Source organism: Pinus tabuliformis, chromosome 2_2 (genome assembly GCF_031772625.1).
Source record: "Pinus tabuliformis cultivar Carrire ecotype Pingquan chromosome 2_2, CPIR1, whole genome shotgun sequence".
Lineage (NCBI taxonomy): Eukaryota > Viridiplantae > Streptophyta > Pinopsida > Pinales > Pinaceae > Pinus > Pinus tabuliformis.
The window spans coordinates 547856730-547879434 of NC_142300.1; the positions used below are offsets into that span (position 1 = coordinate 547856730).

At 41.5% G+C, this 22705-nt stretch overlaps 1 protein-coding gene across 1 annotated transcript; it reads right to left on the bottom strand.

The window, feature by feature from the left end:
* Window positions 1-3403: 3403 nt before the first annotated feature.
* Window positions 3404-4223, bottom strand: LOC149193806 (uncharacterized). The gene is made up of 2 exons (XM_089407442.1): window positions 4195-4223; window positions 3404-3833 (listed from the first exon to the last, which is right to left on the bottom strand). The coding sequence occupies exons 1-2, from the start codon at window positions 4221-4223 to the stop codon at window positions 3404-3406; spliced, it is 459 nt and encodes a 152-aa protein (XP_089263568.1).
* Window positions 4224-22705: the final 18482 nt, after the last annotated feature.

Sequence of the window (22705 nt, forward strand, 5' to 3'; positions counted from 1 at the left end):
TGATCAAAGCGAAGAAAAATATACAAGAAGGGAGAAGTTCGAAGTTTCAAGTTCCTGAATATAGAAATCGAGTTCTTATCACATCTCAATTTCACCAATGGTGTTCAACGGTTTAAGACTCGAGTATGCCCTTGATGGCAGCTCAAATTATATAGCCTGGAAGGATCACATGGAAGTAGTATTTGTTAAAAACACATGGGAGCGAGAGAAAATATGAAAGATAAATCATGCAGTACATTTTTTATTAACATGAGATATACATTTATAGTACAATACGTGACTCTTGGGTTTCAAATCCCAAGGTCTCTTGGACTGCTTTGGTCTATTCGGCTTCCACACTAACCCATTTAGGATTAGGTGTCCAACATTCCCCCCTTAATCCGAAGGGTTATGTATGAGTCCAAGAAGAGAGCTGTAATACAAAATGTGCAAAAAATGCATGGCAGCACTAGGCTGAATGTGCTCTATGAAATGTTGGTATAAAGGGCAGTGGTTTAAGGATGACCACCAACACTGGAACGCTTAGTGCAGTTCCTGGAACTCTTCCAAAACTGGCAAGAAACTGAAGTTTTCTGCTAGAGGAAGTGATCCTATTCTTTTAAAGAGGGAAACCTTCAACCATAAAAGGGAGGTCTCACCCTGCATAAAAGGTAAAACTTCAACCTGAAAAGGGAAGTCTCAACCTGTGATGGTTTAAGGATAACCAACAACTCTGGAATGCTTAATGCAATTCCTGGAACTCTTCCAAAACTGGCAAGAAGATGGAGTCTTCTGCTAGAGGAAGTGTTCTCAATTTTGTTACTGGAATTCTTCCAAAGCTGGCAAGAAGCTGAAGTCTTCTGCTAGAGGAAGTGTCCCAGATTGCCAACTAAAGGCATGTTCATGGGCATCTTTGTCTCTGGCTACAACTCTGAAACTGGTGTGGCAGGTTGTGGCTCAGGCTCGCTTGATGTGACTTTGAAGCTTGTGGATGACCATCATTTCCCCCCCTGTCAGATACAAGGTGAGATGATGGAGAAAACTCAGCTGCAAGACTTTTCAATACTCTGGAACAAGTTCTGACATGTGTTTTGAATATCTTCTTGGCTGTTGATGCCCATTGCCAAGAAGCGATCCATCCAAGATGAATCTTTGTTCTTGCAGGACGTTTGTTTTTGAAGCATCTGTGTGAAGAATGGCTAGTTTTATGACAGTGCTTACATGGATGAAGATCAAAACAGTGATCTTTTAGATGGCCAACTCGGTCACAGTGTTGGCATTTCACGATCTATTGTTGTTGTTGTTGCTGTGGAAGAGGGGCAAAATCTAGAACAGCTGAAGGTGAAATGTCATGAGGAGCAGGTGAACTGTCATGAATGAATCCAGCACTCTGAAACTGAATGGGCTTGGCATAGTCTGGAATATGAAAGGACAAGTCCTTGTCATATCCAAGACCAGTTCTGTGCTTGTTGTGGACAAGCTTTTCCCAAGGTCTGATGATGGGCTTAGGAAGTGCAGACTGAGTTTCTGCATTTGCATGTACAACTGCTGCTTTATTTGAATGAACTGTAACATTATTGACTTGTTGTTTATGGGAGTCTGTTTCAATCTTCTGAATAGAAACAGGTTCAGAATGATGACTCCATTGCTGTAGTTCTTCCTGCTGTAGCTTTGTCTCAAGCTGCAAAAACTCTATCTTTTCTTGTGCATTTTGTATACATTTTTGAATGTCAACAATAATGTCTTTATTGATTATGATTGCGCTGTCAGCAGTGGATACGATTAGAGTTCTCAATAACTCTAATATTCTTTCAAGCTTAGCCATTTTTCTACACCTTAAAAATCCTCCAAAATCCCACAGAAAAATGTCAGCTGCTAAATATCTTCAAGTTACACAAGAAAGCCCTGTAGCTTAAAGGGAAAAAACCAACCAGATATATCTTGAAACTATGAAAATTATACAAATATCACCGAGTCCTTCTATATTTAGCCGATAGTTACCCAAATCCTCTAATATTTTGAAGAAATCCCTCGACTGCTGCAAAACTATCAGCTGCTAAATATCTTCAAGCTACACAAAGAAAATCCTGCAGATTAAAGAAAACCACAGGGCAAGCCACGGATATCCTGAGATTTTTCAGAAAATCTCCAAGATATTATCCTTCAATATTTAGCCGAGAGAATCCAACATCATCCAGATTCCTTTTTCTGATTTGGTTATGGACACAAAGGGTTTCTCAACTGTGCCAGGGGTGAATTTGTGCAACTCCAACTCCTTTCCTTTACTCAGTTACTTCATTCGATACTCAATACTGCCATATAATATTCTTATGTTGATATTGTTCTTCTCCTCAGCAAGAAGCTCATCAAGAGATAGTACTCTCCGATATTACTCCTGAGAAATAGACAGTCAATGGCAGTCCACATACACAGCTCAGTCACAGAAGAAAACTCGCACTAGGGTAGTGGATAGGCTGTAGACATAAATCGATTTACTCAGCAGAAAAACCACATGGTACTCAGGTACAAACTTCATTTGTCACAGCCATATGGACTCGTCCTGTAAAATCCACTCCTTAAGAATACCTCTGTTCTACAATATATTTCCGAGTTTTATGGGTCCATTCTTTTTTTGGAATTCTGGCATATGAGTGGCAAGGTGTCTTCCAGAATTTTTGACCCGCTCCAAGGGAACTTCCAGCAGTGTAATCTCCAGGTGGCCGAACCCAACGATAATGCGTGTTATCTCCACTGATACGGTCTCCAAATTAACACTGCAAACACACAAAGCCAGCAAAGATATATGTGGAGCCTTAGACTGATATGCAGGGTCTCTTCATGTCCACTTCTTGATCCTAACTTGACCCATGGAGATGAATAACCTTTCCTCAGTGGCCACGCTCAAGCACTGAATGGTACACGGCCCAGGCAAACAACGGTATCAGCCCTTTGTAAACAGGTAATGCGTAGCTCCAGGACAATGCGTATTCAATATTTAAAACAGCGCACATTCAACAACGCATTCAATATTATTGAATCGTTTCATATATCAATCTAAAACTTCGATGCGTAATGGTTGTCATGCGGACACACTCGTTTGGAAGTTTGGTCTGCGTGAAGGTCGGGGTTTCGAGTCTGACGAGGGCGATTATGTTCCTTTGAAGAATTACTTGGATGCTCAGTACTTCGGAGAGATTGGAATTGGAACTCCAGCTCAGACTTTTACGGTCATATTTGATACCGGCAGCTCAAATCTTTGGGTGTCGTCTTCCAAATGTTACTTCTCGTTGGCTTGCTATTTCCATTCAAGGCATCCGAGTCAAGCACCTTCAATCTTCATCATCATTGTATACATAATTGCAAACCGCTGACAAAGCACCCGTGACCGGTGAGGATCGAACGAGGGAAATCACAAGACTGTGAATTAAGTCCTCAATTCGCCTGAAAGACCGTCGGAAGCTTTGACAGACAAATCTCTTTCAAGGTTTAATATTTTTTGCCTTATATACAAAGTTATAGTGAACCACAGGCTGGTTGCGGGTTCGTGCGAGCCATACTCCTGGACATTCGTCGGATGCACAGGAAATAACTCCAATGTCCGACGTTCACCCGAGTTGCCAGCGTTTAATCCCTCACTATCATCTTTAGAAGCATTCCTGTGCGATGTGCCGGCGAACGAATGTGGTTGAGGAAATTGATTGGTGGGTGACACTCTCTCTTCTTTCTGTCTCCGTTCTGCATTTTTGCGATTTTGAAACCAGAAGTACATGCTCTTGCTTTGAATGGCACCATACGTCTGCAGTCGACCGGCAATCTCATTAATTTGATCGGGAGTCAGATTGCGGATCCCTTCCCTGTATGCCCACGATGGCCTTATGTATACATTCGAAAATTCTATTAACTATCCATCGTTCGCATTACAAACCATAAACCCTTGCCATTCGTACCTTTTTCAAACCACAACTGTAAACACCTGATTGATTGAGTAGAGGAATGAGAGTTTACCGCACCAGCGTAGCTCGAATTTCCTGATACAGACGCCCACACAATAATGGAGAACGGGGAAGGCACAACCTCTTCCCGCGGGCCAGCTAATAACTCCTCTCAAGCATTTTGGACGCAAGAAGACACCGCAGATGTATCCGGGGCTGCTACGAATGTCGAGCTTCTAAAACGGGCCTGGAGAAATGAGAAAGCTGCTCTAGAAATTCTTACCTTCCAGAATGACCTGGTTCAGCGCTCATGGGGACACTGACCGCTACGAGACCCGGTTTCTGCAGCTCGAACCGCAACGGCACTCTCAACGCATCCAGATGAACAGAATGTAAGGTGAATGTCAGGCGACGGTTTAATGGAATATGGCAGAAGAGCAAACGTTCATCAGGCAGTCAAAGAGGGCAGGTAAGGAATATGGCAGACAGGCACAGGCAGTGTCAGACAAAGGTTATGCAGAGATGAGCAGCGCAGAGGACAATACAGGAATATTAATGAACAGCTGATTATATGAAACAACGTCAGGGGCAGCGCAGCGTTACATGCAGGTGATTATAAAAAACGGTCAGAGCAAAGCAGGAGCAGTGCATAAAATGGCGCTGGAGAAATGACAGGTCACAGCTAAAATTTAGCTGATAAAATATTCATGAGATGCAGAATTGATGGCAGAAATGATCTGCGCATAAAGGCCATAAAACAAGTGGCTCAAAATAATTATGCAGGGCAGGAATACGCCTGCTCTGATACCATGTTAAACACACATGGGAGCGAGAGAAAATATGAAAGATAAATCATGCAGTACATTTTTTATTAACATGAGATATACATTTATAGTACAATACGTGACTCTTGGGTTTCAGATCCCAAGGTATCTTGGACTGCTTTGGTCTATTCAGCTTCCACACTAACCCATTTAGGATTAGGTGTCCAACATATTATAGGATATCCGTCTAAAGGAATTCATTGATCAAGAATTCCCCAAGTTGACTGACGCTACAGAATTGGCGGAATGGAAGAAATGTGTGGCCAGAGCAAGGAGAATCCTCCTGGAGGGAGTTTGAGACCACGTTGTCTCGAGCCTCCATGGGAAGGAGACACCATTTTTGATGTGGAAAACATTGAAAGATATATATTAGAACAACAGTGATCAGAGGAAGCTGGCACTGAAAGACAAGCTTCAGAAAATCAAGTGTGAAAAGGGCGACATGATCTCTACATATCTGAACAAGCTCACCACCTACAGGGATGAGCTTGGAAGTGTAGCGATCACGGCCACTGATGATGACATGGTGAGTCTTGCACCCCTCAGTCTTCCTAAGTGTTGGAATAACTACCAAGACTCGGTTAATGGAAGCGAAAAACTACCAGATTAGGAATGACTTTGGTCGGATCTGATGCAGGAGGAGATAAGAAGAATCACCAGAGATGGATCCTCGTCAAATCAAGATGATGAGGAAAATCTAGCCTTAGTGAGTAAGGTGAGGAAAGGGAAAGGGAAGGCATCCCATCCCAAATCCAGTTCTTCCCATGGTGGGAAGAAGTTTAACAAATCGAAAGTGCAATGATTTCATTGTCATGAAGTGGGCCATTATGCTACAAATTGTTCATAGAAAATATCCAAGAAGGGATCCTCGAAGGGATCTGATGGTGAGGCATTGGCTTCACAGTTGGAGTTGGATTTCTCTCTTATCACGTGCATGGTTTCATCCATGGTGGGATGTGTGTGGTACCTGGACAATGGAGCTTCATTCCACATGTTAGGTGACAAGAATCTTTTCAGTACCTTGGAGAAGAAGGATCTCCAAATATGGATCGAGATAGGTGATGATGGAAAGTACCATGTTTCAGGTGAAGGTACAATTGTGTTTCAGAGGAAGCATGGAGCTCCCCTCACCCTGACTGATGTAACGAGTGTACCAGGTCTGAAGAAGAATCTTGTGTCTGCCGCTATGCTAGAAGATAAAGGCTATGATGTAGTCTTTAGTAAAGGAAAAATATTATTGAGGCATATTGGTATTGGACAAACAAAGCGATTAGGGATTCAAGTAAAGAATATCTACAAGCTAGAGGTAGACGACTGTGCTGTGTTGAGTTCCAAAGCTGAGATGGTGTAGAGCCAAGATGTTGGTGAGCTATGCCATAGAAGATTGGGCCACTTGCACCTTGGAGCCCTGAAGATCATGCAATAGATTTATACCGGACTTCCCAAAGGAAAACCGGAGCAGATGAATACATGCAAAGGTTGTACCTTGGGTAAGTATGCGAAATCTTCCTTTTCAGATCGAGACAGTAGAGCTGGAGCAATCTTGGAGTGAGTTCACTCAGATGTTTGTGGACCTTTCTTTATAGCTTCCACCACTAAACAAAGGTACTATGTTATTTTTATTAATTATTTTTCTCGTAGATGCTGGATCTACTTTATGCAAAAGAAGGATCATACCTTCTTGAGGCTTTGTGAGTTTAAAGCCTTGGTAAAGAAAGAATTTGGAAAGAAAATAAAAGCCTTGCGTAGTGACAATAGTGGAGACTATGTCTCTCAACAATTCAAAGAATTCTGCACTATAAAAGGAATTAAATGGGAATTGAGGGCACCCTATAACCCACAACAGAATGGGGTGGCCGAAAGGAAGAACAGATTTATTGTGGGAGCAGCTTGAGCGATGTTGCACGACCAAAGCCTACCACTGAATTAGTGGGCCGAGGCATGCAATACAACAGTATACTTGCAGAACAGAGGCCCGCATCGTATACTGGGAGTGAAGACACCTATGGAGGCCATTTCCAGGAATCAACCAGATGTGAATCACTTCTGGATATTTGGATCATCAGTTTACTACCATGTGACCAAAGATGCCCGAAAAAAGTTGGATCCAACAGCTGAGTTGGGAATACTTGTGGGGTATGCTGATACACCCCACAACTATCGGGTGTACCTACCTACCAGTCATAGGACAGTGGTACACAGGGATCTGAAGTTCAACAAGTAGAAAGCCATGCGATTATCACTTGAGAGGGAGCTCAAGTTGCATGCAGAGGAGGAACTTTCAGTTCCTAAGCAAGAGGAGCCTTAGATTGATGCAGAGGATTTAGGAGTGGAGACATCCACTCATGTTGAGACTTCTAGAGATGGGCGAAAACACTCAAGGGAAGCTGATAGGTTGATGCTGGATGTGCGGGAGAATGTGGGAAAACCATCTTCTCAGCACAGAAAAAGGAGGTTGCCTGAGTAATGCACTGGGTACATGGCCTTGGTTGGGGAGTGTGTAGATACCGAACCTTCCTCATTTGAGGAGGTAGTGTAGCAACCAGTCTGGGTTGATGCAATGGTAGAGGAATATGACTCTATCATTCGGAACAGTGTGCGGGATGTTGTCCCAAGACCTCAGGGCAAGTCAGTGGTGAGTTCTAGATGGCTTTACAAGGTAAAGCAGGTAGCTGATGGCAGTGTTGAGAAACATAAGGCAAAGTTTGTTGCCCGAGGTTTCTCACAGGTTGAGGGGATCGACTACGATGAGACATTTGATCCTGTAGCAAGGTACTCATCTATCAAGTCAATGTTGGCACTATCAGCTCAAGTGGGTTGGAAGATCCATTAGATGGACGTGAAGACAACATTCCTCAATGGGAAGATTGACAAGGAGGTGTCTATTGAGCATCCATAGGGTTTCGAGACCTTCGATCGTGAATCACATGTGTGCCGACTCAAGAGGGCTTTGTATGGGTTGAAGCAAGCACCCCGTGCTTGGTACACCAGGATCGATAGCTATTTCACCGGGTTGGGCTTCACCAAGAGTAAAGCAGATGCAAACCTTTACCACATCATGGTAGAAGGTAAGCCATTGATCATTGTTCTTTATGTCGATGATCTGATTTTGATAGGTGATGATCAGCTGATCCAGTCTTGTAAGGAGGACCTTGCAAGACAGTTCGAAACGAAAGACATGGGACTTATGCACTACTTTCTAGGCATGGAGGTGTGGCAGAAAGATGGTGAAGTATTTGTGTCTCAAGGAAAGTATGCCAATGAGATACTTAGGCGCTTTCACATGGAGAAGTGAAAACCCATGCAGACTCCTCTAGCTAGGAATTGGAGGAAGGAGGATGCTACTTCAGGTGAGGTAGTAGCTGCTACTGTTTATCAGCAACTGGTGGGTTCACTTATGTATCTGGGGAGCACATGACCTGATTTATCCTTTGCGGTGAACCAGCTGAGTCAAGCTATGGTTCAGCCTACCAAGATGTTTTGGAAGGCAGTGAAGCATGTGCTGAGATACCTCAGAGGCAAATCTCAGTTCGGATTGTGAACAAACGGACAGAGTGAGTGAAGCTTCAAGGCTTCACAGATGCAGATTGGGCAGGGAGTCCATCATACCGGAAGAGAACTTTTGGAGGAATCTTCAACCTTGGCTCAGCTGTAGTTTCCCGGTACAACAAGAAACAAAGGTCAGTTGCACTTAGCTCAAAAGAGGTTGAATACAAGGCTGCTAGTCAGGCTGCATGTGAGGCCATTTGGATGCGGAAGATTCTAGTGGAATTGTTTGGTTAGAGGATGGATCCAACCGTGATCTACTACAATAATCAGAGTTGTATCAAACTCTATGAGAATCCATTTTTTCATGACAGGTCCAAGCACATTGATATCCGGTATCACCATCTTCGAGACTATGTGGTCAAGGGGATCATGTTGTTGCTGTATGTTTCGACCGAGGAACAAGATGCAAATATTTTGATGAAGGCATTGTCAAAATGCAAGTTTGAGTTCCACAAAGACAGGATTGGGGTTATTGATAATCCATTTCTTGTTGAGAGGGAGTGTTGAAAATAACAACAAGAAATGATAAATATAGAAGTGCTAAATTTTGTACTGCTATAAATAGCATTTCAGGATACCTTCCTATTTTAGTTAGTCCCTGAACTAAAATAGAGAAGTAAAAATTTGAATTTGATCTTAGTAGCTGTTTGTAAAATAATTAGTTAATTCACCATGAGTTAATTAGTTGTAGAAAATCAAAGATGAAGTCTATGTGGGGACATGCAGTAGTTTCTCCATTAATTGAGGAATTTATCCTTCAGTTAAAGAGATAAGGACGAGTTGTAATTAGTTGGCTCAGTGAACTGAGTCAAGTCCAGTTAGATTAATTCAAATAGTTCATTGAATTAATCGTGAGTTTAGTTAGTTAATGCATGCATGCATGTAACTGCTGCACTTCAAATAACTGAATGTTCTCTCATAAATAACTCATGCATGTTAGTTCAAACAAAGACCCAGTTGAGATCAGATGGAGGGGCAGTGTATTATCAGTTGTAGGAATATTCCATTGTGAATATCTCTTGCATGCAGAAGGAATTATTTCCTTGAGGATTGCACAGCTACTTCTTCAGTTTAGTGAGTGTGACAAGGCCAATTCACACATGTGAGATCATTGGACCCCAAGAAAAAATGTGGAAGGAAATAGGAGGCTTGGAGGGCTGAGGGAAGGCATATCTAGTGTCTACTCAGTTTGTGAGCTATATTGTTTGATTGTAGAGAGAGCAGGATAGCTTGAGAGCTGATTCTTTTTGTAACTTGAACATATTTCCACTTGTATGATAATACAGAGATTGGGGTTTTAGGCTGAGGCTTTCCCCAGGTTATTTCTTCTGTGTTATGTGTGATTGATTTCTCATTCTCAATTATATGTGTTCTCATTGATCTTGCTCATATTCGGTTAAGCTTCTGCAAGTTTGTTTGTAGAAGTAGATCAAGTATTTTGCTTTAGTATATTGCATTATCAGGTGATCTACAATGGGAATTTCTACAAGATTGGTACATTGCTTCATTATTGCCTCGTTTGAGACTTCCACTGTCTCAATAGAAGATAGGAACACAAGCTGAAGCCTTAGATATTTCCATGAGATTGGAGGCTTCACCCATGCAGGATACAAATCTTGGGGTGCAATAGATTCAATCACAGTTGGATAGCTTACACATGGAGTTGCAGAGCCTCAAGAAGGGAAAGGAAGTTCAGCTGGAGGTGTGTGCAGAAGTCTGGTGCCTGAAATGCAAAGGCCATGGTCATGATAAGGACCATTGCCCGGTCTATCAGAACTATCTTATAGGGGGAGGCCCTATCCCCCTGAAGCCAAAAAATGCCACTGGGCCAAGTGCAGGAGTAGCATTATGGTGCACTATTTGTCAAATTTCTGGGAAGCACATGACGGATAATTATCATCTTTTGCAAAAGTTTGTACAAATCTTGTAACTTTTTGTACTTTCTGCAAATCGGTAGGTCATGATGAGCGCAATTGCCATAGTTATGAACTAATGATGGAGCGGACCCCTACGTATAGGATGTAGGCAGAATATCGGCCTCAGGATCAGGGCACAATTGTGGCATGTGGAGGATTCCAAGTCCGAAGAAGAGGGCAAGGAGGAGGAGCTGGAAGGGGTCGAGGACAAATTATCTATTACAACTATGGGGAAGCAGGTCATTTCACGCATGACTGTGAGAATCTGACACACCCCTCCTGTCAATATTGTAGGAAGTTTGACCATGTCATAGAAGATTGCTCGGTACTTATAGTGAAGATGCAAGAAAATAAGACTCAGACCTAGCAACCTAAGCAAAATATCTAAATGATGAGGTTGGAGCCTCGTGAAGATGAACCTATTGTTAATATCGTTACGTGAAGTGGTATCGCCATTGGAGAAGACAAGGGGAAGCATCCAGAAGTTGAAGAATGGGTACACAAGGCTGTTGAAAAATAATTTGGGTTTGATTTAAGCAAAGAAAAGGAAACCTTTATGGAGGCTAAGAAGAGCTTCGCGAAAGCTTCTACATCAGGAAGTCAGGGAAAATCCGAGGAAGCGATAATACACAAGACATAGACCCTTCGTTGCTAGCGACATTTTTGAAGACTTGCATGAAGCTTCTAAGGGATAGGAAGGTGGTAGAGGGGCTACAAGAACTAATAGATAAATGTACGGGTAAAAATAAACCTCTGTCAGAACAACATGCAGTACGCAAAGTGGGAAAAAGCAAGAAGCGAACCGGTCACGAGATGAGACTGACTGCGCAAATTGGAGAGTACGAAATGGATCAGGTAATTCTTGATCTGGGATCTGATGTGAACGTTTTGCCAAAGAAAACTTGGGAGAGAATGGGGAGACCTACGCTGTAGTGGTCTCCTATCCAGCTACGAATGACGAACCAACAAAATATCATTCCTATGGGCCACCTATACGGGGTAATGGTAGATATTGAAGGAGCAAGTTCTCTAGCTGATTTTGAAGTGATTGAGATAGTCGATCAGAGAAACCCTTACCCTGCATTACTTGGCATCGATTGGGCCTTTGATACAGACATGGTCATTAATCTCAAAAAGCACATAATGACATTCGAAAGGAAGAAGCTTAGGTTTATTATTCCATTGGTTCCAACTGAAGGTGCATGATATACTGAACCAGTCCGTGATTATGAAGAAGAAGACAACCTTGATCAGATCTATAAGATCACTGCACGTGATGAGGACTGGATCAACCCCACTGTGGATGGACAGATCACGTGGGATAAGGATAGTTCTTGCACTTCAGATTACAATGAGGAGTTTGAGCATTAGAAGAACCGACTATATGAAGTATCATCGCTGTGCTGTAACAGGCCTACAAAGTTGCTTCGATGCATATCCACTGAGGTATGGAATTTACCTTATTATGATGGTTTAGAAGATGTCAATTTGTTTTTGAATAAGTTTGAAAGGGATGTACTGGAGGAACATTGGTTCCAAGCTCTAGATATTGTGCTATGAGCTATGCCTGCCCGATGGTGGGGTACACATAAAGACAACTTTGCCAATTGGAAGGAGTACCAAAGAATGATGAAGTTGAGGTTTAGGTACACCAATACCCGCATGATGGAAAAATACACAGGGAAGGATTATCGACACGAGCATTTGGCGTGATGGATGAAAGCATGGGGAGAAGAATCGTAGCTAGAGTGGGTTCATATATTCTGCCACACATGGATACAATACCAATGAATTGGTATTTGGAAACGGAGCTGTGACATGGGACCATAGAATGGGATGTTTTGAAATAAAGTTTTCTATTAAATTTTAGCTTTGAAGATGGGTTTGAATGTATAGATGAAGCACTGCAAATGATCAAAGTTGTGATATTCAAGATGATTGAAGAACCAATTGTGTGGGTATAGCCAAATTAGAGTATGTAGTTGTGTCATGCACTTGAATGCTATAATGTGACCGCAGAGGAGGGTGAAGAAGGTCCCAAAAACATCAACATTCCTGATTCTGAATGAGAGCACAAAGTCGAGGGACCTAAGGCGGAAATCCTTGATATATTAGATCCTTTAAGCACCAAGCAAGTGAATATTGGATCAGAAGCACAACCAAAGTTTGCAAAGATAGGCAATTATGGGGATGAATATACAGTTGATAAAGTCACAAAGCTATTTCATGAATATCATGACTTGCTTCCCACCAAGTTCTCTGATCTCAAAGGGATAGTAGGGGATCTAGGTGTCATGAAGATCACTTTGAAGCCAAATGCAAAGCCAGTAAAGCAACACTCCTACTAATTAAATACCAAGTATAAAGAAAAGGTGCGCAAGGAGTTGGATAAGATGCTGGAAGTTGGGATCATTGAACCTTTGGAGGAGTCAGACTGGGTGAGTCCCATGGTGTTTCAAGAAAAAAAGAAACAGGATGAATTTCAGATATGCATAGACTTGAGGAAGTTGAATGATGCATGCATCCATGATCCATTCCCTACGCAATTTATAGATGAGGTACTGGAGAATGTTGGAGGGTAGGAAGCCTACTCATTCACAAATGGGCTCTCATGGTACCATCAGGTCAAGATTGTGCCAGAGGATTAGAGTAAGAATACCTTCGCAACTGAGTGGGGTTGTTTTCAATACACAGTGATGTCTTTTGGACTGAAGAATGTGCCTGCAATCTTTTCATGAGTGGTAATTGCAACCTTAAAGGAATTTATCCAAATTTTTTTGGAGGTCTACCTTGATGACTGGACAATGTTTGGATTTGTAAAGTGCCATGTTTCTAGTATGCACCTCATGTTGGACACCTGTCAAAGACATCAGATAGCCCTTAATATGAAGAAGTGCATCTTCTGTGTCCCTTATGGGATACTCTTGGGTCACCTGGTTTGTAAGCAGGGATTGATGGTCGACCCTGTTGAGATAGCAATCATTGTTAATTTGGAGGCCTCGAAGAATGTTAAGTAGTTGCATGCAACGTTGGGCCATACCGGGTATTACAGGAAGTTCATCAAAGTGTATGCACAAATCACTGCACAAATGGAGAAACTGTTGAAAAAGAATGTGACCTTTTGTTGGGACGAGGATTGTCGAAGAATTTTGGATGTTTTTAAGGTTAAAATGGTCACCATGCCAATTTTAGTATTCCTGGATTGGAAGAAGGAGTTTCATGTTCATGTAGACGCGTCCTCTATTGCGCTAGGTGTAGTACTAACCCAACCAGGCGAAGGAGATATTGACCACCCAATAGCATTTGCAAGTAGGAAGTTGTTGAAGGCAGAAAATAACTACTCGACCACAGAGCGCGAAGGACTAGCGATGGTCTACGTGCTGCAAAAATTTCGGCACTATCTGTTAGGAGTGCACTTCAAGATGTATACGGACCATTCTACTTTGAAATACTTGGTCAACAAGCTTGTTTTGGGGGGGGGGGGGGGGGGGGGGGGGGAGATTTGTAGGTGGTTGTTACTATTCCAGGAATACAATTTGAGGTGATTGTGATGCCAGGACGCCTGATTGTTAGTCCTGGTCACCTCTCGTAGATTGAGACTGGTGATGAGCCTATGAGTTTGGAGGAAGGGTTTCCTGATGCGTAGTTCTTCACTGTTCGCATCACAGATGATCACTTTGTAGATATAATTTAGTTTTTGTCTATAGGTATAACCCTAGAAGGATATTCAACGCAAAAGAAGAAAGAACTGGTGGTTTGCGTGACTGATTTTTTTGTGATTGCTGGACACTTATACAAAATGGGCTCTGATGAAATATTGCATAGATATGTCCCAGAGTATGAGTGGCCAAGAATTCTTGCAGAAGCACATGGAGAAATAATGGGAGGACATTACGTAGGATGAGAAACTATGCAGAAAACCCTACACATAGGACTATGGTGGCCTATTGTGCATAAGGACTCTAAGACCTATTGCAGGGCATGCGATGTTTGTCAAAGGATGGGGAGACCATCGTGAAGAGATGAATTTCCCTTGAATCCACAAGTGACGTTGCAGGTGTTTGATAAGTGGGTGATAGACTTTATGGGTCCAATACAACCACCAGGGAAAAATATGGGGGCTAGATACATTATTACAATTATAGAATACTTGACTAGGTGGGCGAAGTCATAACCTATAAAAGATTGTAGCACAACTATAGCCGCGAAGTTTATCTTTGAGTATATCTTGTCTCGGTTCGGCTGCCCTAAAATTTTAATGAGTGATAGGGGTACGCACTTCTTAAATGAAACAATTATTGTGTAGCGCTAGGAATTCTAAGTATATAATCAAAAGAGTACACCTTATCACCCTTAAGTGAATGGCATGGTGGAAGCCTTCAATAAAATTATGGAGAGTGCCTTGACAAAGATTTGCAACATGAAATGGAATGACTGGGAAGTGCACATACCATCGGTCCTTTGGGCGTACAAGACTACTTGTAAGAAGTTGACAGTCTATACCCAGTTCAGATTGGTATATGGGCAAGAGGCTGTAATGTCCATGGAATAAATTGTTCCAATTCTGTGGATTGCAGCAGTTATAGACATGGATGATCACGATACTATGGAGGGGCATCTCACAGCTGGTAGAACTGGAAGAAGATCACTTCTTGGCAAGTTTTCATCAACAGGTGCAGAAGGATCTTGAAAAGACATTGTGTGATCACAATATAAAATAATGCACCTTCTAGAAGGAATATTTGGTATTGCTTTATGACAGTAGATTTACAAAATTCCTTGAAAAAATTAAAATGCATTGACTGGGACCTTATGTTGTTAAGGAAATTACAGATGGTGGCGCAGTCCAGCTCGCGAAGTTGAATGGGAATTATTCCTGGCAAAGGTCAATGGAAGTCGCTTGAAGTCGTATAGGGGTGATCCCGCCCCAATGCAATGACTATATGATTGCAGGATACTCTTAGTACTCTAGGTAGCTACAAGGAAGTAGGAGACTATAAACTACACTGCCCTGAAAGTTGGAAAACCGAAATGATGAGGTTGCACGATGAATTGAAGTAAGGCGCCGAGGGGAGTTGCGGCAAAGGAGCTGTGCCACAAGGTTGGGTGTCGTGCAGCTTGGCCAAAAAGTGACCGTTGGAAGAACTGTAGATGATTGGATGGTGGAATTTTTATTGCAAGGAGTGGGGAAAACACATTTATGGAGCATATCTTTGGAAATATGTAGCCAAATATGCATTAATGACTAGGAATTGGAGGGAACAATTGGATTTGAAATCATATTGGTCTATAAATATGGCATGTCGCTTCGCATTCAAACACTTTTATTCCTGAGAGTTTGCCTTAGCATTTTTCACCTTGATTTGTGCCAAGAACTGCATTGTATGTTTGGTCCAATTGGGAGGAACTCTTTTCAAGACCAGGGTTGGAAGACGTGCCTGAAAGTTTCCATAAGAGTTTCCTAGAAATAATGATTGCAAAACCCCCTAAGACGACACCTCAGTCTCCCAAACCTAAGACTTCTAATTCCAAGGCAGGAGACAAGAAGTAGAAGAAACCTCAGCAGGTCCCCATGAGGTAGTCATCATGGAAAAACCCCACAGAAATCTGCCAGAAGGGGAAGATGGATTGGGGGCTGACAAAGCCGATGGATTCCGATGAAGAAGAACTGCATGGAGGCATAGAAGAAATTGATGATGAGGAGGGTGAGCCAATGTCTTAACTGCCAAAATATATTTCGTTGCGAAAGCCCACAGATAAAGTACCAAAATATCTAGACCTCACAATGTTCATGGTGTCCACGCCACTATTTCTGGAGAAAGTGATGTTTGAGGGTGCATTGTTGGCCTGCATACTGACCCTAAAGATGGAGGATTGGGACTTAGGGGACCATGAGAAGTTCCCTCAGTTGGCACTGAGCAAATACATGTCCCAGGTTTAATATGAAGATTCGGAGGTCATACGATTGGAGATGATGAAATGGGTAGCTGGTTTTGGGGCAGTGGGGCTCCTCAATATGCTATGGGTGCCGCACTTTAGTCGCACCAATATAAAGACCATCTGTGTGCGTCAATTTCTCACACTAGTCCATGATGGGTGTCTCTGGATGGGAGAACCCATCCCTATAACTGACATGTTTTTCCATCGGATTACATTGTTGTCGTACCAAGGAGTGGACCCTGCAGAGGCGTTTGGAGGAAAAACGCGAGAAAAGAAACTTGCGGACCAAATGAAGAGTGAGTTTCGTATGATGAAGAAGTTGCGAGGATACTCCATTCGCTCTATCATGGATCCCATGGTGCAGTTTTCCGCCTAGATATTAGTGGGAAAGATTATGTGTAAGTGTTGCACAGATGAAGTACCAACATTGGTGATCACTTTGGTTGCGCAATGCACCAAAGGGGTTCAGTATAACTGTGCTTAGTATTTATGCAAGGAGTTTTTGGAGAATTGTAGGGAGGCCTAAGATGAGGGCAAGGCATTCCATTATGCCTGGTTGCTACTCCTGATAGCACTGGTGGCTTGGAGGATACCTAAGGATAGCCAGTTTCCTCTGCATGACTCAGACCTGCTTCGCTCTGGACTACCAAGGATGTTGCGCACATCACAGAGGTGAAGATTTTTTGGGTTTTTTTGAGATGGAACTAAGGATGGTGATTAGCCAAAGGTCGAGGCTATCACCCACATTGCACACACAGTATGAAACCATAGCTGACTTTAAAGCAGATTTCCACAATCTGCATATTCGTGCGAAGAAGGATGCCATGAGGGTATGGCACAAGTTTCATTACTTGGTGGCCGAGGAGGATATAATAGGGGTCATCAGCAAGTGGCCAAATTATTGTCTCACCCCTTCAGATGTTGGTGCAGGTATCAGTAAAGCCGTGGAAGGTTCAACCGCATAGATCACAACAACTAGGAAGACAAAGGAAGCATAGAGGGCTTCCACTTGGGCAAAGCTACACAGAAGGAGGAAGTTGTTGCATGAGAGAAAGAAGAGGCAACCACAGAAAAAGAAGCACAAGAGAAAATGATGTCAGAGGCCACAATTGATGTTGAGGAGTTAGAAAAGGAGAAAACACCGGAGGAGGAAGAAATAGAGGAACATGATGAAGGGGGTGCGGAGTTAGAATCCCCCTTCGTAGTTTGAACAAGGAAGAAGCAAACCTCAACTGGGTTGCGCAAGAAACAAAAGTTCGACAGATCAACATGTGTGACCCCTTTGGTCCTCACAAAAGGGGACTTAGATGAAATAAGTGATGTGGTCCACGACACGACCTTAGATCTTTGGGGCCACTTTGAGGAACAATACTAGTAGGCATTGGGAAAGGTTCAACAAGACCTGCACGAGTTGCAGGTCCAAATAGGTAGGATACAAGTGAGCATGGGATAGGCGAGCGGGAAGCAAGCGAGCTTGAGTCAAGTGAGCGGGTCAGTTCTGGACACAGAGATGACCTTGGATCTCTACACCATTCAACTACTAGAAGGATCTCTGCACACCAAGATAGAGGAAGAAAGTGCCCAACTGATGAAAATGAAGAACTTGAGCTTGAATCTCGCGGTGCTCCCCATCCAGACCTTGCATGAACTACACCAAGGGGTGTCTAATGAATTGAGGGTTCGAGAGAAATGCACATTGTTCATAATAAGTGAAGTCAAGACAAATAATCAACAGATTTTTGAGGAGAAGGCACAGGCGCTTAAAGAAAAAGAGGAAATCACAGCGCGAAGTCAACAGTTGGAAGTCTCCCTTGCACAGGCCTGTAGTGAGCTTCTAGAGCTCAAGATCCTGACAGAAGTGGCCTTAATAGAAAAGATTCAGAAACTGGCCGCTGCAGTGAAGGAGTCCAAGGATGAAATAGGCCAAGTCTAGTTCGAGCTAGAGCTATAGATATTAGAGTTACAACTTAAACTGCAGCCCATGACTCCTCTAGAAGTTAGAGAGTAGTGCAAAGCTACTATCAAAGTAGGCATGGTAACCTTGGAAGGTGCAATGAAGGGCTGCACTGAGATTTTTGAGAAAGCCATGGAATTGTGGACCTCACTATAGGAGGATCCCACTCTGCAAAATATTGTCATTGACATCAGGGATAGGTAGAGGCAATTAGACAAAATCAGGTAAACAACTAAGACCTTAGCACTAGTGCAAATGTTCACCAGACTACAGGAAGGCAAGTTAATTTAGAGCGAGATCAATGAGTTGTGCTACAAGGAAATGATCATCTATTCGAGGATGCATCCATGGGTAGATGAGGCCAGCTAGTTTAACCTGTACATGTAGAGTAAGCTCAAGGGCATGTAGCAGACTCAAAGGACCATGGGCCTTGCAGTTGAAGGCCCAACTATTGAAAATTTGGTCGAGGAGGTGCAAAATGCTGCTACGCAAGGAACTACAGACCTGCAAGTTTTGAAGATCAAGTTTAGTGAGCTACAAAAGAAGATCGAGGCGCTACCAGCAGAGTGACTCAAGGACGAGTCACCAAATTATGTTGGGGGCCTGTTGGGACAGGGTCCCCTGGGGTACATTTTTTCATTAATTTTGTTATAATTGTAAAGTCTTCACATTTTATGGGAGCGAAGCACAAAGGTCATAGGAGTCAAAACGGGCTTAGTCCCTTAGTTTGTTAGAATATAGGAGGCTTTGTGACCCGCCCATGGTTCGTGAACCATGGATTGTAAAAGAGAAGGCTATATATAAAAGAGTCATAGCGAGTCTAGGATATCATCATAGAATAGAATATCATTGTATGGCAAAGTAAGCTAAGGCAAGAAAGTCTATTTCCTGTACATAGGCGAAGGGGAAGCCTCCTGCTGCTGAGTGTGTGGAGACCTTGGTAAGTTTGCAGGGTGAGTGCGAGGGACCCTACAATTGACCGCACAGGGAAGAAGAGTCTATAACAACAAAGAACACATCTAAATGAACACTATTTTGAGCCATAATTGTGTATCTGTGCATTTGTGTTTACTTATGAAATTTCTGTATATTTGTTTTGTTATTCTGAAATTATATGAATAAATTCTTAATTGATCAATGAAAGTAGCAGATCTTCTTATTTACTCACTATTATGAATTTTTAAAGCATTTTGTGAAGACCTAGATTCAATTTTTGAACGTTAGTGAAAATTATCTATATTATAAGGGTTAGGTTTCACGAAGATTGAAATAAGCCCTAGAAACCACAAGAACCAATCACACTGACCTCTGGATGTAGAAACCTAGTTCTATCATCCTCCAATACTACTTTGGGTGAGATCGCGACCTGCGTTATGCGGGTTGTTGCCGAAAGGGCCAACAGTTTAGGGTTTTTTTGGTTGGCGCAACTAACTTTGAACTTGGGTTAGGACCCCTTAAGCCAATAGAGAGCTTCAAATATTAAGTGAAAGTTACAAGATACAATATTACAATGATTCAACACTAGCTCCAATACTGGAACATTAAGTTGTTGATTAGTGGTTGTTATTGATGTCAACCCAAGCAACACCAGGTTCTACCCCAATCTTGCATGGGAATTTCGACATGACAAATTACTCTATTTTGAGTCAAGTATCTTCTATATGGAATCTACTCGTTGAGATGTTTCCTTTGATATATGGCACACCATGTAATTCTTCACGGTTTGAGAGATATTTGTGTTTGAAGTTAGTAACCCCAGTTAGTGGGATAAAACTCTATGGAGTTGTGGCATGGAACTCATAATTGGTTGTGTTTATTGAATAACCAATAATAAATAATATTTTTTTTTTCTCCTAAATTCCCTCCAACGTTCACTTGTTGAGGACCCTCTCAACTCAAGACATTCATATAAATAGTGACCCTCATATCCTCCTCTAGTAGGGATTTTGTGGCTTCAAAAGCTTAAATTAAAACACATTTGACCCTAAATCTTGATGAATGTCTTTACTAAATTTGAGATATTGGTTCACTATAATTTTGGAGATATGATATGAGGACGTTAGGGTTTTTGCAGGCTCTCGAATTCCATGTCAAACAGGTGATGTTGCGAAAATCGTCATAACTTTCTCTCTGAGCATTGGATTCAACTTTCGTAAATAGTGACAGAAATATGACATACTTTAGTTTTCTGGATATTGTTTTCAGGGCCGAGGGTTGCAACAGTGACATGTGGCACTTCATACAAGTTCATTCTACTGAACTATTCTATAATCATGCTATCGTGGGAGATTGGGCATAAATCTTTATTGAAAAATCCAATATTGATCAAGTCTGTGGGGTTGGAAAGAGGAATTATAGGGCTACAAAAAGATGAAATTCCAGACCCTGGAGATCTGAAATTACATATATAAAACATAGTCAATATCGAGCTCTTAGAAGGAAAGAAAAAGCATGCATTCAAGGATCATTGTAGTAAAGGCCACACATCAACAGTGAAGGGTGAGTCTCTTACAACAAGGTACGTATGATTAATGTTTACATTTGAATTTTGAGTATCATCTCTAACATATGTTTTTTCAGGACAACGTAAGTATATAAAGGGTCTCGGTTATATCTCTATGTCTCTATATGACACAGTTAGTTTTGATACCACATTTTAGATGTCCTATTCTTAATACTACACATTTGATGCTACATATTCTTGACGCTACACCAAGTCTGATAAATCTATATGATGTTGTAAGTTCATGTTACTTTTCTTATCATAGTTGATAGAATGTTCTCTATTTTTGTACTTAGGATTTGGTCCATCACAAGTCTAGGGCATGCCATTAGTTTTTATTGTATATATCTTTAGGTCAGTTTTGGATATAGTCTTGCATAGAGTCTAGACCTATATCAAGAGTGGGAGTCTTTGTCTACTGTTGAAACATGTAAACAACAAAAGTGACAAGCACACTTCAGGTACACATTGTAATTTTAAATTACATTTTTTCATTATTATGCACTTACATGTGTTTTGCAGGCAGAGGTAAGTTAAAGGGTATTTTGTTTTGTTTTGGGATTGGTTTCACTGGGAAAATTTTGCATACAGGTAGAAGAAGATTCAGGTACAACATCAAGCAATAATTCAAGAGCAGAAGTATAAAATCAAAGGAAGCATTATAGCAGGACATCCTTGAAGACATGATAACCATCCAGATATCATGAAGTATTGTTAAGGTCAAGAGTCATCATTGTAAAGTTGTAAAAGAGTCATTTATAAAAGAGTCATCATTGTAAAATTGTAAAAGAGTCATCATTTTAAAGATTGTAAAAGATTCATTTGTGAAAGAGTCATTCTTCCTAGAGTCAAAGAGGCAGTGTTGGGAGGTATAAGAGTCCCTATTGGGATGATATCATGGTTGGGTTATAGGTCATAAAGTGATTGGGTATTTGGTCAAGCACAAAAAAATCATTGTACATCTTATTGTATCATGGATTGTTGTCCTTGGTTTGGGAATCCATAGTCTTGTCTTATTTCAGTCACTATAGGGTGGTAAGGAGGTGCTAGGCAGGTGTATGAAGTCACCTACAGGTTGGGGCCTGTGAACTTTTTAGGGTGGTAGGGTGTTTCTAGGGCGAGTTGTGGCTCGCTAGGGTGTTGGGGCATCCATTTAGTTGATTACTGAAAAAACTAGGGCATTGGGGTGTCCTTCTAGTGGGCGCTGGAGAAGAATGCTTTTCTAGAATTCTAGGAAGTTGTTGCTTTCATTTCAGTTGGGGCTGAAGTTTAAAGAACTTATTAGAAAAGTGTTTGGTGGTTTTTGACCCGGAGGGGGTTTTCCACCTAAAATTCTTGTGCCTACTATGTTCTTATATTTATTGTTATTACTGCATAAACATTAATAATAATTGAAGATTAACTAATTCTTTGAAATATTTAAAAGTGTTAATTTATAAGGAATACTGATTCACCCCCCCCTCTCTATTTCCAACAATACTAATACATGGTTGAAAGTGTTCCATCTTTGAGAGCTTCAAATATTAAGTGAAAGTTCCAATACACATGATTACAATGATGCAACACTAGCTCCAATAGTGGAACATTAAGTCACTACTTGCTCCTCCAAAGAATGATCTTCTCTCCTATTCCAAGCTAGAGAAGGCAAGGTGAAAAGTCATTTTTCTTGAGGCATGAGGATTTATTTATAATAAATGAGGTGAACTTTCACCTCCCATGTGATTTTAGACCTCCTTCTATGGGGGCTTCACTCAATGAATCTTTGACATATCATATATGTTCGTGGCATACTAAAAAATACCCTTAATTTGACTACATATTGGAAAATACCTATAAAAATCACAATATTCAACCCCTACCAATACGAACCCAATACATCTTCCCAATTTTAAAAACCCCTACTTTCACTAGGTATTGTAGGTATCCATTTTTTCATTAATAGTTTTATACCCCTTTATATTTTTTCATTAACTTTGAGCTCATTTTTTTATACTTGCCAATATAAAAACCCTTTACCCCCTATTATATGCTCAATATATTATTTCATTATTTCCTCAATATATATCCCCCAATATGTATGCATGTGGCATGCTATTTCCCCCCAGTGA

Excerpts from the sequence above, each read along its gene's own strand:
- LOC149193806 (XM_089407442.1), bottom strand. The coding sequence starts at position 4,223 with ATGAGCGCTGAACCAGGTCATTCTGGAAG. Across the intron at positions 3,834-4,194 it reads GAACCAGGTCATTCTGGAAG|GGAAGGGATCCGCAATCTGA; the intron begins GTAAGAATTTCT and ends GTGGGCATACAG.